This window comes from Gymnodraco acuticeps, unplaced genomic scaffold (genome assembly GCF_902827175.1).
Source record: "Gymnodraco acuticeps unplaced genomic scaffold, fGymAcu1.1, whole genome shotgun sequence".
Classification (NCBI taxonomy): domain Eukaryota; kingdom Metazoa; phylum Chordata; class Actinopteri; order Perciformes; family Bathydraconidae; genus Gymnodraco; species Gymnodraco acuticeps.
In genome coordinates this window covers 155765-174052 of record NW_022990177.1, presented here as the reverse complement: position 1 = coordinate 174052, position 18288 = coordinate 155765, and the positions used below count along the sequence as shown (strand labels likewise).

General features: G+C 42.6%; 1 protein-coding gene across 1 annotated transcript in view; it reads left to right on the top strand.

The window, feature by feature from the left end:
* proca (protein C (inactivator of coagulation factors Va and VIIIa), a) overlaps positions 1-14837 on the top strand; it is a 17037-nt gene extending 2200 nt beyond the window's left edge. The window contains exons 2-9 of the mRNA XM_034217762.1: positions 3444-3527; positions 5562-5719; positions 7511-7535; positions 7882-7992; positions 11097-11237; positions 12082-12200; positions 13709-13826; positions 14111-14837. Coding sequence (XP_034073653.1) covers positions 3458-3527; positions 5562-5719; positions 7511-7535; positions 7882-7992; positions 11097-11237; positions 12082-12200; positions 13709-13826; positions 14111-14673 — 1305 coding nt within the window. The 5' untranslated portion in view covers positions 3444-3457 and the 3' untranslated portion in view covers positions 14674-14837. The remainder of the gene's footprint in view (positions 1-3443; positions 3528-5561; positions 5720-7510; positions 7536-7881; positions 7993-11096; positions 11238-12081; positions 12201-13708; positions 13827-14110) is intronic.
* Positions 14838-18288: the final 3451 nt, after the last annotated feature.

Here is an 18288-nt window from a genome sequence, read left to right as displayed (position 1 = left end):
AAGTAGAGACACTACATACTGATATACACCTGAACATCAGCAGGAGAGGAACTCTTTAAAGTAGAGACACTACATACTGATATACACCTGAACATCAGCAGGAGAGGACTCTTTAAAGTAGAGACACTACATACTGATATACAACCTGAACATCAGCAGGAGAGGACTCTTTAAAGTAGAGACACTACATACTGATATACACCTGAACATCAGCAGGAGAGGACTCTTTAAAGTAGAGACACTACATACTGATATACACCTGAACATCAGCAGGAGAGGACTCTTTAAAGTAGAGAGGACTACATACTGATATACACCTGAACATCGAGCAGGAGAGGACTCTTTAAAGTAGAGACACTACATACTGATATACACCTGAACATCAGCAGGAGAGGAACTCTTAAAAGTAGAGACACTACATACTGATATACAACCTGAAACATCAGCAGGAGAGGACTCTTTAAAGTAAGAGCACTACATACTGATATACACCTGAACAATTCAGCGAGGAGAGGACTTCTTTAAAGTAGAGACACTAGCTATACTGATATACACTGAACAATCAGCAGGAGAGGGACTCTTAAAGTAGAGACACTACATACTGATATACACCTGAACGATCATCAGCTAGGAGAGGACATCTTTAAAGTAGAGACACATACTATACTGATATACAACCTGAACATCAGCAGGAAGAGGACTCTTTAAAGAGAGACACTACATACTGATATACACCTGAACATCAGCAGGAGAGGACTCTTTAAAGTAGAGACACTACATACTGATATACACCTGAACATCAGCAGGAGAGGACTCTTTAAGTAGAGACACTACATACTGATATACACCCTGAACATCAGCAGGAGAGGACTCTTTAAAGTAGAGACACTACATACTGATATACACCTGAACATCAGCTGGAGAGGACTCTTTAAAGTAGAGGACACTACATACTGATATACACCTGAACATCAGCAGGATAGGACTCTTTAAAGTAGAGACACTACATACTGATATACACTGAACATCAGCAGGAGAGGACTCTTTAAAGTAGAGACAACTACATACTGATATACACCTGAACATCAGCAGGAGAGGACTCTTTAAAGTAGAGGACACTACATACTGATATACACCTGAACATCATAGGGAGAGGACTCTTAAAGTAGAGACTACTACATACTGATATACACCTGAACATCAGCAGGAGAGGACTCTTTAAAGTAGAGACACTACATACTGATATACACCGAACATCAGCAGGAGAGGACTCTTTAAAGTAGACACTACATACTGATATACACCTGAACATCAGCAGGAGAGGACTCTTTAAAGTAGAGACACTACAATACTGATATACACCTGAACATCAGCAGGATAGGACTCTTTAAAGTAGAGACACTACATACTGATATACACCTGACATCAGCAGGAGAGGACTCTTTAAAGTAGAGACACTACATACTGATATACACCTGAACATCAGCAGGAGAGGACTCTTTAAAGTAGAGACACTACATACTGATATACACCTGAACATCAGCAGGAGAGGACTCTTTAAAGTAGAGACACTACATACTGATATACACCTGAACATCAGCAGGAGAGGACTCTTTAAAGTAGAGACACTACATACTGATATACACCTGAACATCAGCAGGAGAGGACTCTTTAAAGTAGAGACACTACATACTGATATACACCTGAACATCAGCAGGAGAGGACTCTTTAAAGTAGAGACACTACATACTGATATACACCTGAACATCAGCAGGAGAGGACTCTTTAAAGTAGAGACACTACATACTGATATACACCTGAACATCGGCAGGAGAGGACTCTTTAAAGTAGAGACACTACATACTGATATACACCTGAACATCAGCAGAGAGGACTCTTTAAAGTAGAGACACTACATACTGATATACAACCTGAACATCAGCAGGAGAGGACTCTTAAAGTAGAGACACTACATACTGATATACACCTGAACATCAGCAGGAGAGGACTCTTTAAAGTAGAGACACTACATACTGATATACACCTGAACATCAGCAGGAGAGGACTCTTTAAAGTAGAGACACTACATACTGATATACACCTGAACATCAGCAGGAGAGGACTCTTTAAGTAGAGACACTACATACTGATATACACCTGAACATCAGCAGGAGAGGACTCTTTAAAGTAGAGACACTACATACTGATATACACCTGAACATCAGCAGGAGAGGACTATTTAAAGTAGAGACACTACATACTGATATACACCTGAACATCAGCAGAGAGGACTCTTTAAAGTAGAGACACTACATACTGATATACACCTGAACATCAGCAAGAGAGGACTCTTTAAAGTAGAGACTACTACATACTGATGTACCCCTGAACATCAGCAGGAGAGAGACTATTTAAGTAGAGACACTACATACTGATATACACCTGAACATCAGCAGGAGAGGACTCTTTAAAGTAGAGACACTACATACTGATAGTACACCTGAATATCAGCAGGAGAGGACTCTTTAAAGTAGAGACACTACATACTGATATACACCTGAACATCAGCAGGAGAGGACTCTTTAAAGTAGAGACTCTACATACTGATATACACCTGAACATCAGCAGGAGAGGACTCTTTAAAGTAGAGACACTACATACTGATATACACCTGAACATCAGCAGGAGACGACTCTTTAAAGTAGAGACACTACATACTGATATACACCTGAACATCAGCAGGAGAGGACTCTTTAAAGTAGAGACACTACATACTGATGTACACCTGAACATCAGCAGAGAGGACTCTTTAAAGTAGAGACACTACATACTGATATACACCTGAACATCAGCAGGAGAGGACTCTTTAAAGCAGAGACACTACATACTGATGTACACCTGAACATCAGCAGGAGAGGACTCTTTAAAGTAGAGACACTACATACTGATATACACCTGAACATCAGCAGGAGAGGACTCTTTAAAGTAGAGACACTACATACTGATGTACACCTGAACATCAGCAGGAGAGGACTCTTTAAAGTAGAGACACTACATACTGATATACACCTGAACATCAGCAGGAGAGGACTCTTTAAAGTAGAGACACTACATACTGATATACACCTGACATCAGCAGGAGATGACTCTTTAAAGTAGAGACACTACATACTGATATACACCTGAACATCAGCAGGAGAGGACTCTTTAAAGTAGAGACACTACATACTGATATACACCTGAACATCAGCAGGAGAGGACTCTTTAAAGTAGAGACACTACATACTGAGTGGTAGTCCTGATCATTGCGATCAAAAGACACGAAAACAAAACTATTTCAATGCACAAACACCACAGCCGACAAGAAGGGCTGTAAAAGTAATAGTTATCCAAATAAATTAATGTTATTGCACTATACCTGTTTTCTCTGTTATGTGTTGTAGGTTTTTCAGAGGTCATGTCCCGCCTCCTCCTCTGTGTGTCTGTCATCGCCGCCCTGTGGTCGGCGTCGGCTCTCAGTCTGTCAGGTGAGTTTTATTATCATAAACAGTCCAAGGTTATAATATACGGTATTAACATTCTCAGGGATAACTGAATTCATGTTGTCAAAAAAAGGTCTTAAAAGTTACTAATTTACAAATGAGCAAATGTACTTAGTTACTTTACACCACTTCCAAAAACAAGAAACAGTACTAATCAGGCTTTCGTCCAAACCACAGCACTGAGACTGCTCTTGTAAAGGTATTCAATGACATCCACTTAAACACAGACAGTGGCAGAACTTCAGTGTTAGTATTATTAGATCTCAGTGCTGCGTTTGACACTGTTGACCACAGCATATTACTAGACCGACTGGAGAACTGGGTGGGACTTTCGGAAACAGTTCTGAATTGGTTTGAATCCTACTTAAAGGACAGAAACAACTTTGTTTCTATAGGTAAATACACATCTGAGTTGACAAATATGACATGTGGGGTTCCTCAAGGCTCCATCTTGGGGCCTCTTCTCTTTAACATCTACATGCTACCTACTGGCTCAGATAATGAAGAACAACAAAATAAGTTACCATAGCTATGCAGATGACACACACATTTACGTAACAATTTCACCAGGAGACTATGCTCCAATTCAAACACTGAGTAAGTGCATTGAACAAATCAATGACTGGATGTGTCAGAACTTTCTCCAATTAAACAAAGAGAAAACTGAGGTAATGGTCTTTGGAGCCAAGGCAGAATGTATAAAAGTTAGCACTGAGCTTCAGTCTGCAATGTTCAAAACAACAGATAGAGCCAGAAATCTAGGTGTAGTCATGGACTCTGACCTGAGTTTCAACAGTGACATTAAAACAGTTACTAAATCAGCCTACTATCACCTAAAGAATATATCTAGGATTAAAAGACTAATGTCACAGCAGGATTTGGAAAAACTTGTCCATGCTTTTATCTTCAGTAGACTGGACTACTGCAATGGTGTCTTCACAGGTCTCACTAAAACATCTATTAGGAAGCTGCAGCTAATTCAGAACGCCGCTGCTCGAGTCCTCACTAACACTAAGAAAGTGGATCACTCCTGTTCTGAAGTCTTTACACTGGCTTCCTGTGTGTCAAAGAATAGATTTCTAAATACTGCTGCTGGTTTATAAAGCACTTGAATGGTTTAGGCCCAAATACATTTCTGACCTCCTGCTAAATGATGAACCATCCAGATCTCTCAGGTCTTCAGGGACTGGTCAGCTTTCTGTCCCCAGAGTCAGAACTAAACATGGAGAAGCAGCGTTCAGTTATTATGCTCCAAATATCTGGAACAAACTCCCAGAAACCTGCAGGTCCGCTGCAACTCTGACTACTTTTAAATCCAGCAAGAAGACTTTTCTTTTTGTCGCTGCTTTTAATTGAACTATTCATATCTTAGACTGCACTGTAACTTTGATCCATGTACTTTTTCTTTTAATGTTTATTTTATTATCTTTTCTTTTTAATGACTGATTTTAAATGCCTTTTTCTTAATGTCCTTCATTTTTGTAAAGCACTTTAAATTGCCTTGTGTTGAAAGGTATATATAAATAAACTTGCCTTGCCTTACTACCCCCGGTTCTCAGGTAATAATTACAAATAACTTTATAATTGATAAAGTTGAGGATCTCATTATTTGACCTTAAGGGCTATACTGTATGAGGCCCTAAAGCAACTGCTCCATTAAATGCACACATTGATGCCACCAAATTACACAATCAAAATAGAAAGTACTACAAAGAAACTGGAATTAATTTACATCTTAAATTATTAATACATACACAAAAAAAGGTTTGCAAATATCCAACCTACAAATTGCTTTTTTAAATCAACACTTGCTGAAGATCATTTGTGTGGACATCTCAGTTTATTTGTAAGGTCAAAAGTCAATCTCACTGTAAACTATTTAATCATCACCAAAGTCTGTGTTATTGTGACCGATCATAACTCAGCTTTATGCACACATACATTTAGCATGGTGTAGGAAACGGGCTCCGTGTTACAGGAGGGGTTTGAAGGCGTTATAATGATCTCTTCGTCCCTCAGTGTTCTCTGAGCCCCGCGGCGCCCACATGCTGCTCAGATCCCGACGTGCTAACTCCTTCCTGGAGGAACTGAAGCCGGCCTCCATGGAGCGCGAGTGTGTGGAGGAGAGGTGTGACTTTGAAGAGGCTCGAGAGATTTTCCAGACCAGGGAAGCTACGGTAAGATGCTCCAAATGAATCTTAAAGGTCCCTTATTACACTCTTTTTCATCAATATATCACAGGTCTCATATATATACAGAACATGTCTCTGAAGTGTTTGGCTCCAAATACCAAACAGATCATTGCAGCATTACCCATAATCCCCTCTGTTTCATTCCTGTTTCAAAAGTGCTGATTCTGTGTCTGTAGCTTTAAATGCTAATGAGCTGCTGCTGGCCACGCCCCTCTGAGAGATGATTGGTTAAGAAGAACACAATGGTGCTCTAGAGGAGATTCAGGTGATAAGGTGGGGGGGGGGGTTACCTTGGTTGCTGATTGGCTAATGGTTACACAAGACACAACATCGTTATGACATCATAAAGTGGCCAAAATCTGATCAGCTCATTTTCAGACAGGTTTTTATAGAAATGGATCAAAAAGAGAGAGAATCTTTGTTCCTGAAACTTTCAGAGTCTCTTTCCACAGAGGGGACACATGTTGATGTAGAAGAGACATGGAAGAAGAGGGGACACATGTTGATGTAAGAAGAGACATGAAGAAGAGGGGACACATGTTGATGTAGAAGAGACATGAAGAAGAGGGGGACACATGTTGATGTAGAAGAGACATGAGAAGAGGGGACACATGTTGATGTAGAAGAGACATGAAGAAGAGGGACACATGTTGATGTAGAAGAGACATGAAGAAGAGGGGGACACATGTTGATGTAGAAGAGACATGAAGAAGAGGGGACACATGTTGATGTAGAAGAGACATGAAGAAGAGGGGACACATGTTGATGTAGAAGAGACATGAAGAAGAGGGGACACATGTTGATGTAAGAAGAGACATGAAGAAGAGGGGACACATGTTGATGTAGAAGAGACATGAAGAAGAGGGGACACATGTTGATGTAGAAGAGACATGAAGAAGAGGGGACACATGTTGATGTAGAAGAGACATGGAGAAGAGGGGACACGTGTTGATGCAGAAGAGACATGAAGAAGAGGGGGACACATGTTTAGGGAATTGTAGAAAGAGACATGGAGAAGAGGGGACACATGTTGATGTAGAAGAGACATGAAGAAGAGGGGACACATGTTGATGTAGAAGAGACATGAAGAAGAGGGGACACATGTTGATGTAGAAGAGACATGAAGAAGAGGGGACACATGTTGATGTAGAAGAGACATGAATAAGAGGGGACACATGTTGATGCAGAAGAGACATGAAGAAGAGGGGACACATGTTGATGTAGAAGAGGCATGAAGAAGAGGGGACACATGTTGATGTAGAAGAGACATGAAGAAGAGGGGACACATGTTGATGTAGAAGAGACATGAAGAAGAGGGGACACATGTTGATGTAGAAGAGACATGAAGAAGTGGATTTTGCATAATAGGTGAACTTTAAACATTTTATTCCTCCTGCAAAACTTGGAAGAGACCCTGTTCTCTCCAAAACACTGAAACGCCTTCATTGGACTCCTTTGTTTACTTCCGGAACATAGTGACATCACTATGGAACACTCACGCTCCTATTGGCTAGCGCTCTAGCACATTGTACGTGATAGGCTAAGGGGCGGGACATCTCTAAGCAGTTGACCAATCACAACAGAGACGGCCAGCTAACCAATCAGAGTATCCTGAGGGGGTCATGTTGATATTCTGCACAAACTGTAAAGTCCACTGAGACAAATATAGGATGTGTGATATTGGGCTTTATAAATAAACTTTGATTGATCGATGCGATTAAGCAGCTCCTTTACGTGTCTTGCATTAAGTGAGACTTTCTATTTGTGTGTTCACAGCTGGAGTTCTGGACAGTGTACACAGGTAAGAACCTTTGAACCTGTTTAAACAAGTCTATAATTAACAAGTTTTATTTTTTATATATTTAGCTCTTATTAAAGGATATGTAGAAGAAGTAATGTCATGATGTGTACAGTTAGCATTGGCTTGGCTGCTCTTAAGTTAAGTTCAAACTATGTAATAATTAAATATTAAGCGTCTCCTTTGCAGTAAGTGGGCTTTTATGTCGTTTGGGTTAAACGTAGTGAAGCGAGCAGAAAAACGTATATGGCTAAACACGTGTTTTGTGTTTTTAAGTCAGAGTTTCTCCTTTGTCTCTGAGCGGCCTGCTGCACGGCATTGTGGGAAATGTATTGACGTGTGTTTTCAGATGGGAACCAGTGCCAGTCCCACATGTGTGTGAATGGAGTGTGTGTGGACCAGTACCAGGACTACGCCTGCCGCTGTGAGCCCGGATACGAGGGCAAATACTGCAACCAGCGTGAGTCATGATCTGAAAACATACACCTACAATTAACCTGCAACTTAACTTCAACCCACCTTTAATTAGACTCACCTGCAATTAGCCTGGAACTCACCTGCAATTAGCCTCACCTGCAATTAGCCTGCAACTCACCTGTAATTAGCCTCACCTTTAATTAGCCTCACCTTTAATTAGCCTCACCTGCAATTAGCCTGCAACTCACCTGCAATTAGCCTGCAACTCACCTGCAATTAGCCTCACCTTTAATTAGACTCACCTGCAATTAGCCTGGAACTCACCTGCAATTAGCCTCACCTGCAATTAGCCTCACCTTTAATTAGCCTCACCTGCAATTAGCCTGCAACTCACCTGCAATTATCCTCACCTGCAATTAGCCTGCAACTCACCTGCAATTAGACTCACCTTCAATTAGCCTGTAACTCACCTTTAATTAGCCTCACCTGCAATTAGCCTGCAACTCACCTTCAATTAGCCTCACCTGCAATTAGCCTGCAACTCACCTTCAATTAGCCTCACCTGCAATTAGCCTGTAACTCACCTTTAATTAGCCTCACCTGCAATTAGCCTGCAACTCACCTTCAATTAGCCTCACCTGCAATTAGCCTGTAACTCACCTTTAATTAGACTCACCTTTAATTAGCCTGTAACTCACCTGCAATTAGCCTCACCTGCAATTAGCCTGCAACTCACCTTCAATTAGACTCACCTTCAATTAGCCTGTAACTCACCTTTAATTAGACTCACCTTCAATTAGCCTGTAACTCACCTGCAATTAGTCTCACCTGCAATTAGCCTGTAACTCACCTTTAATTAGACTCACCTTAAATTAGCCTGTAACTTACCTGCAATTAGCCTCACCTGCAATTAGCCTGTAACTCACCTGCAATTAGCCTCACCTTTAATTAGCCTCACCTTCAATTAGCCTGTAACTCACCTTTAATTAGACGCACCTGCAATTAGCCTGTAACTCACCTTTAATAGACTCACCTTAAATTAGCCTGCACTCACCTGCATTAGCCTCACCCTGCAATTAGCCTGTAACTCACCTTTAATTAGACTCACCTTCAATTAGCCTGTAACTCACCTGCAATTAGCCTCACCTGCAATTAGCCTGCAACTCACCTTTAATTAACTCACCTTCAATTAGCCTGTAACTCACCTTTAATTAGACTCACCTTCAATTAGCCTGTAACTCACCTTTAATTAGACTCACCTTCAATTAGCCTGTAACTCACCTGCAATTAGCCTCACCTGCAATTAGCCTCACCTTTAATTAGCCTCACCTTAAATTAGCCTGTAACTCACCTTTAATTAGACTCACCTTCAATTAGCCTGTAACTCACCTGCAATTAGTCTCACCTGCAATTAGCCTGTAACTCACCTTTAATTAGACTCACCTTCAATTAGCCTGTAACTCACCTGCAATTAGCCTCACCTGCAATTAGCCTGTAACTCACCTGCAATTAGCCTCACCTTTAATTAGCCTCACCTGCAATTAGCCTGTAACTCACCTGCAATTAGTCTCACCTTCAATTAGCCTGTAACTCACCTTTAATTAGACTCACCTTCAATTAGCCTGCAACTCACCTGCAATTAGCCTCACCTGCAATTAGCCTGTAACTCACCTTTAATTAGCCTCACCTGCAATCAGCCTCACCTTTAATTAGAATCACCTGCAATTAGCCTGCAACTTCACCTTAATTAAGAACTCACCAATTACTCACTTTAGCCTGTAACTCACCTTTAATTAGCCTCACCTTCAATTAGCCTGTAACTCACCTGCAATTAGTCTCACCTGCAATTAGCCTGTAACTCACCTGCAATTAGCCTCACCTTTAATTAGCCTCACCTGCAATTAACCTGCAACTCACCTGCAATTAGCCTCACCTGCAATTAGCCTGCAACTCACCTGCAATTAGCCTCACCTGCAAGTAGCCTGCAACTCACCCACAACTCATCAAATCCCTTTACAAAGACACATAAATCAAAGATATATTAAAATATGATGAATACTACATTCAAAGTGCAGAGCTGTGCAGATTTAGAACGAGGTCAAGTGAAGCAGAAATGGTCAACATGTGCAGGATGTTGTTCCCATGATGTGCAAGTGAGTGTGTGCATGTGAGTGTGTGCATGTGAGTGTGTGCATGTGATTGTGTGCATGTGAGTGTGTGCATGTGAGTGTGTGTACTGAGGTGTGCACTGAGGTGTGTGTACTGAGGTGTGTACTGAGGTGTGTACTGAGGTGTGTACTGAGGTGTGTACTGAGGTGTGTACTGAAGTGTGTACTGAGGTGTGTACTGAGGTGTGTACTGAAGTGTGTACTGAGGTGTGTGTACTGAGGTGTGTACTGAGGTGTGTGTACGGAGGTGTGTGTACTGAGGTGTGTACTGAGGTGTGTACTGAAGGTGGTGTACTGAGGTGTGTACTAGAGGTGGTTACTGATATGTGTACTGAGGTGTGTACTGAGGTGTGTACTGAGGTGTGTGTACTGAGGTGTGTGTACTGAGGTGTGTTACTGAGGTGTGTACTGAGGTGTGTGTACTGAGGTGTGTACTGAGGTGTGTGTACTGAGGTGTGTACTGAGGTGTGTACTGAGGTGTGTACTGAGGTGTGTGTACTGAGGTGTGTGTACTGAGGTGTGTGTACTGAGGTGTGTGTACTGAGGTGTGTGTACTGAGGTGTGTGTACTGAGGTGTGCACTGAGGTGTGTACTGAGGTGTGTGTACTGATGTGTGTACTGAGGTGTGTGTACTGAGGTGTGTGTACTGAGGTGTGTACTGAGGTGTGTACTGAGGTGTGTACTGAGGTGTGTACTGAGGTGTGTGTACTGAGGTGTGTGTACTGAGGTGTGTACTGAGGTGTGTGTACTGAGGTGTGTGCACTGAGGTGTGTGTACTGAGGTGTGTACTGAGGTGTGTGTACTGAGGTGTGTTTACTGAGGTGTGTACTGAGGTGTGTACTGAGGTGTGTACTGAGGTGTGTGTACTGAGGTGTGTACTGAGGTGTGTACTGATGTGTGTACTGAGGTGTGTGTACTGAGGTGTGTGTACTGAGGTGTGTGTACTGAGGTGTGTGTACTGAGGTGTGTTTCCGTGCAGCTCAGACGGCCACTAACTGCTCCGTGGATAACGGCGACTGTGGTCACTCGTGTTCGGAGAGCAAAGACAACCTGAGCAGGAGCTGCAGCTGCGTGAGCGGATACAAACTGCACGACGACTCCAAGAAGTGCAGCCCAATCGGTGAGGAGGACTGATCATACTTTACACACCTGTTAGAGAAACCTCCCTGGTCTCCGGCTTGAGCTTCAACCTCAGGATCCATCTGTGACCCTCTCCAGAATGGAAGTAGTCAAAATCTCAAAATTCAGACTTTTTCTCAAAAATATAGAAATTCTGACTTTTTCTCAAAAGTTCTTGACTTTTTCACTAAATTCTGAATTTTTCTCAAAAATCTAAAAAATCCGACTTTTCCCTCATAATTATGACTTTATCTAAAAATTATGACTTTATCTAAAAATTATGACTTTTTCTCAAAATTATGACTTTTTCTCAAAATCTAAAAATTATGACTTTTTCTCAAAATCTCAAAATTATGACTTTTTCTAAATACTTAAAAATGTTAACTCTCCCTGGTCCCCGGCTTGATCTTCAACCTCAGGATCCATGTATCTGTGATCCTCTCCAGAATGGAAGGAGTCATCACATACAGAGCATCAACTAGTTCTGAACAGTGTCCTTCACATGCTGATATCAAGAGAGGGAGTTACACAGTCACAAGATGGAGGAATAGAAAGCAGTATTCAATGTTTACTTCAGATTAGCTCCACGTCAGAAATGAGCATGCTTGATGTCTCTCTCCATAGAGGCTGAATCATCATGTTAATCACATAGCTATCATATGCCTCAAACAGTCCTGATGCTCTTCTAGGTAATCACACATCCTGTCATGTTCACAGCTACAGTTGGGATACCTTTGTTATCATGCTACTCTCATGTTGGAAGAGGACATTCAGGATGTTCTCAACAACACCATGCTCTCACCTTCACTCAGGTGTATCGTCTTTAATCCCCTCTCTCTGAGCAGGTCCCTCCTCCTGCGGTCAGCTGCTGATCAGCAGGTCGTCGTACACCAAGCCGATGGACGGCCTGCTGCCCTGGATGGTGGGGGGGGAGGTGGGGAAGAAGGGGGAGAGTCCCTGGCAGGTAACTCACTTCACCTGTGGCTACTTCTCAACTGCTGACTGGCTGGGGAACTCACCTGCAAGTCACCTGCAGCCCAGCTTCAAATGACCGGCAATTAACCTTCAACCAAACTGCACCTCACCTGTAAACAGGGGCGGATCTAGACAAATATTCATGGGGTGGCCAGAGGGTGGCAGGAGATGTTGAGGGGTGGCATCCCCTGGCAGAAGTATATGCTGATTTAATCTCAGTCATATCAATCAATGTTAACTTGGAAAGCCACAATATGAATATTTTTAACTCAATAACATTAGGTGACATTATTGTGGCTCATCAGTAAAGCCTTAAATATATATATATATATAAGCTGGCAGACATCATTTCATGAATTTGAACTGAACAATAACTGAATGAGTTTCACTCTTAGACCAGCAGGGGAACCAAATATATACAGACTGCTGCAATAAGTACATTAATGAACTGTCTCATCGATGTTTGTCTGAATGAATATGATAATATTAACAATCATATTATTCCTATCAGCTGTCAATCACTGTTATGATTCACATATTCAGTGTTATTATTAAATAAACTATAGTTTCTGGAGAGTTAATGATGAATGTTCCTCAAGATGCTTGCTCACCCTCCTTCAAATTTGTAAAGACAAGTAATTATATCATGTATCAAAAGAATCAAAAGAACAGTTCAGCGCCCCACGACTTCATTGCAAACACTTACAACCTTGACTTTACATCAGAAAGAACAAACTTTAAAGAAGTGACTAACTGCATCAGTTAGGGTTAGAAAATGTGTATTCAGCTCAAACATAAACATCGCTGCAGTTATGATCCAGTGGAAAGCCCTTACCTACTGAGAGTGCTTCAGAATGCTTCTCGCATTGTGCCGTCCAGTTCAAATGAAATCGCCGCCAATCATACTTCCAAGCTCGCGGCAGGGCCGGGGGAGGGGTTACAAGACTGCGTCTTGTGCTGCATTCACTTGCACTCGGACATTCTCTCATAAATGCTCGATGAGCCACAACTTTTCTTTCAAAACAAAGCTGCCAGCTGGGGTGGCAAGGCTATTTTTAGGGTGGCAGTTGCCACTCCATGCCATCCCGGTATATCCGCCCCTGCCTGTAAATCACCTTCAACTAAACTGCAACTCACCTTCAATTAACCTTCAACTCACCTTCAATTTCCCTGCAACTCACCTGTAAATCCCCTGTACTGTACTGTAACTCATAAATATGAGATATGATGTGAAATAGGAAGATATTTTAAACCATCTTCCCAGTTTCTTTAAAAGGTTTTTAAATGTGAGTTTGTTACAGCAGTGTGTGTGTGTGTGTGTGTGTGTGTGTGTGTGTGTGTGTGTGTGTGTGTGTGTGTGTGTGTGTGTGTGTGTGTGTGTGTGTGTGTGTGTGTGTGTGTGTGTGTGTGTGTGTGTGTGTGTGTGTGTGTGTGTGTGTGTGTGTGTGTGTGTGTGTGTGTGTGTGTGTGTGTGTGTGTGTTGTGTTGTGTGTTCAGGTGCTGCTGATGAACGCTAAGGGGCAGTTCGCCTGCGGGGGCGTCCTGATCGCTGAGAGTTGGGTGCTGACGGCGGCGCATTGCCTCGACAACAGCCTGCGCTTCAAAGTGAGACTCGGTGAGAGGATCTAAACGTTATTACTGAATGTGCCTCAGCAGGTATCTGAAGAAACGTGCAGGACACACCAAGCGAGAGGTTTAAGGACATTACCTTTGAGATCTACTACAGTGAGGAGGCCTGCATAGAAAACAGGGTTTTTACAGATCCTTTAAAAACGAACTATCTCAGTTTAGCAAGACCAGATTTAACCTTCCAGTGAAACTAAAAGTAAAATACTGCTGTCAATCACCTTCAACGTAACTGCTACTCACCTTTAATGAACCTGTAACTCCTCCCCTCAGGAGACTACGAGCGGCTCAGGTTCGAGGGCACCGAGGTGAACCTGAAGGTGTTGGAGTACTTCAAACACCCGAACTACAACACCCGCACGTACGACAACGACATCGCCCTCCTGCGCCTCGAAACACCCGCTCCTTTCTCAGAGTTCATCCTCCCCGCCTGCCTTCCTTCCAGCGACCTGGCCGAGCGAGTGCTCCACCTGAACGGCACCGCGACCGTAGTGAGCGGCTGGGGGAAGGAGGAGATGAACAGCAGCACCTTCAGCTCCGCGCTCAACATCATCAATATCCCGTTGGTGGAGCGAGACCTGTGCGTCCGTCACATGACCAATACGATCACGGAGAACGTGCTGTGTGCGGGGGTCCTGGGCCAGAGGCAGGACGCCTGTGAGGGGGACAGCGGGGGCCCCATGGTGACGCTGTACCGGGACACGTGGTTCCTGCTGGGCCTCGTGTCCTGGGGAGAGGGCTGCGGACGCCAGGACAAACTGGGCATCTACACCAAGGTGTCCAATTATAACCAGTGGATCCAGGGCATCAGGGACGACTGGGATCGAGTACACTGAGACCCCCAAACAACAACAACAACAACAACGTCCGAGAGCACCCCCAATAACAACAACAACAACAACAACGTCTGAGATGACCCTCAAACCATCAGCAGGTTAAACAAACAGCCATGTAACACACGTTCTAAATAAAGCTCCGGCTTCTTTCTTCACCCCAACAATTTCCTGGTGTCTTTTCTATTGGTGCACGTAACACGAGTTTCCTGCCTCCAAACGTCCATTTGACTCCTTTGTTTACTTAGTGACATCACTTTGAGACAACAACAACAACAACAACGAGATGACCCTCAGCCCATCAGCAGGGTAAACAAACAGCGATGTAACACTTTATAAATTAACTGATTCTGCTTGAAGAAGCTTCGGCTTCTTTCTTCTCCACAACAATGTCCTGGTGTCCCCCCTTCCCCCCGTAGTGCTTTCTAATGGTGTTAGTGCATGTAAATGGTCTGCAAAGGCTAAAATCCCTGAGTGTCCTGCCTAAAAAATGTCCATTCAACTTCTTTGTTTACTTCAGGAGCATAGTGACATCACTATGTAACACTCCTCTTGGCTAGCGCTCCAACACATTGTACGTGACTTTCCTCCTACTGCCTGCGCTGCAGCACCTCTTTTCACCCTCTGTCTGAAACCAGAGGCCTGTACTACGAAGCTGGTTCAACCTAACCTGGATATGTTTGAGTTAGCCGGTTGGCCTAATCCAAAACATACGCGCTCTCGCTAAACGGTCCTACGACGCGGGTTATCAAGTGGATCGCTCAAGCCAGCCGTGACCTATCAAGTTAGGTGTTCACATGAAACGGGTGGTATCTGGAGCATTCGACCAATCACAAGCATGGAGAAGCGCACTGACAGCGCAGCGTCATACTTCCTGAATGAAAAGTGAACTCTAATATTAGACATATGAAGAAGTTAAACTTTAAACATCCATGACTTAAACACTTGATCCAGGATCAAAGCCACAGAGCTGCACCTGCAAGGTGAACACAGCTGGGAACAGAACAAGTGTTTGAATGCGTACATTAACAGGTTTATGATATCACTGCCCCGTCTAAGACACTATCTGACTTTCATTACATTTGACTCCAGTGTTTCGTCAACTTAATGTGTTGCTTAAAATAATCCTTCTGCATCCAGTATGTGACACTGTGAGTGTTGCACGGCCAGATACGGCTCAGCTGACTCAGATCAGGAGATATATGATACATTATGAAGTGATATGCCGCGGACTGTACTTAATGTGACTCTGATCCGGTTACTGATGTTGTGGCAGATATTTCAGTAAGCTTTCTTAACGCTAATGTTATAACAGTCAGATTGCTCTGAAGATGGAGCTGATATTCTATTCATGTTCACGTTCACACAGTCGCTGATTTTTGCCGGCCGTCTTTCCTGCGTCGGCAGCTTTTCTGTATTTCCTTTCTCCTGTAATATGACTTGATCGCTTTAAACTCACACACTGAGCTCTGATTGGTCAGCAGGCGGTGCTTTCACTGAGTTGATCTCTTAGCCTGCAACCTAACCTGGTCCCGCTCAGCATAAGTTACCATGGAGATCTAGCCGCTAAAAAGAGAACCAGCGTCGTAGGACCGGAAACCCAGAGTTTTCCCTGAAGTTAGCCGCTCAGAGAACATCCTGCTTCGTAGTACAGGCCTCTGAGCCCAGTCTGCTCTGATTGATTAGCTGGACTGCTCTGTTGTGATTGGGTAACCTGCTTAGAGATGTCCCGCCCCTTAGCCTATCACGTACAATGTGTTGGAGCGGTAGCCAATAGAAGCGCAAGTGTTACAAAGTGATGTCACTACTTCCGGAAGTAAACAAAAGAGTTCAATGGAGGCGTGTCAGGCGCTGGGAGAAACCCCCTCTGAAGGGATTTTAGCCTTTGAGACCATTTACATGCACTAACATAGAACACACTGCAGGAGAGAGGAAAAGAGCCCCGTTAACATGAATCTGAAACTCAGACGAAGCTGATCACATCACTTTATTTAATTTTCAGACATTGATACAGCAGCAGATTCTCAAAGAGACGCAGCGTTGATCTGAGTTACAGGAAATGATTTGATTATAATAACAAAACAGCATTTTAACATAGTGAGGTCTCACATGGTTTATGATCAGGTCCAGTTTAAATGGTTGCTTTAATTCAGCACTACCATAGACACACACACACACACACACACACACACACACACACACACACACACACACACACACACACACACACACACACACACACACACACACACACACACACACTGTGTTCTTGTATGGAGTCCCTGCAAAGTCTTTTCACAGCCAAAGTAAAGCGTTTTAATTGTTCTGGGCGGCAATTGTATTATTATCTTTTGATCCAAACATCTTTAATCAGAGCTTTAGATGAGATTACTTCTACGATCTGATATTAGTCTCCGTGCTCTGTGCACTCCTGCAGTGCTAATACTGTCGCTACTTTAATGCTAAAAGGCTACGACTTCACTTTAGAATAATGTGTCTTAACCTGAGCTAACTTCTGACTTCTTCACTAAGCACAGTTTAACACATGTAATGATCCTAAGATATGCTAAATGTATATTACATTATATACATTATTGCAAAACAACGAAATACAGAAGAAGAAAATCACAAGTATCGGTTACATTTCTAAAGATGAAAAACTATGAAAAAGAGACATAAAGTTAAAAAAGGTAATGCAAAATGTAAACAAAGAAGTATAAAAGCAAGAAGAACAGAAAGAAAGAACCAGAAGAAGCTCAACGTGCAGAAAGAGAAACAAAAACAACAACAAAATGATGCAAAACAACAAAATACAGAAGCAAATCAAACACAAAGAGAAGTTAGATGTCTTATAAGAGATGCAAAGCAACCAAAAGGCAGTGGCACGCCGTCAGGGCCTAAGATATTCTACAAAAGAATATTTCAAAACATTAAAAAAAGTAAAATTATTTTTTATATTTTTTCTTTAAATATGTTTTTAGTTATATTTGTCATTAGTTTTACCAAAAATAACTTGATTAAATTGTATTTAAAATAACATTTCCAAAGAAATAAATCCTTTGAATCTGCCTATTCAGTTTCTGTTGGAATGTGAAGGGTTAATGAAAGAAGCTCGTCTCTGCGAGGTGAAGCTAGGAGCTGATTGGACGTCCAGCTGTGAATTCACAGAGGGTTGCTATAGCAACTGAATGAGAGAGTAATGTCAAATGACAGTACAATTGACCAATCATATCTTCCCTCTAAATGGGTGGGCTTTATTATCGCGGACTTTATGACAAGTTCCGCCCGCTATGAAACTTTTCTTGTTTCCATAGCAACAACAACTTCCTGTCAACAGCGTAAACTCGCCTTCAAAATAAAAGCAAGCCAAATTACGCTTAAGACATACAACTGCAGCAAAAGTAACAAACACAATGCAATATCCTTTTCAATTTCAAAGAACACACATTGGGTTATCTACAGGTGTTGTTCTGTGTGGTAGAGGGTCGCTGTCATTGATGCGTTTTGCACCCCGGGTCGTTTTGATATTCCGCTGAAGTATACGCTGTGACGTAATAACTCTTTTTTTTGTTTTTGTTTCGATGGAAGGGGGGGGGGGGGGGGGTCAGAGGGCCCAGG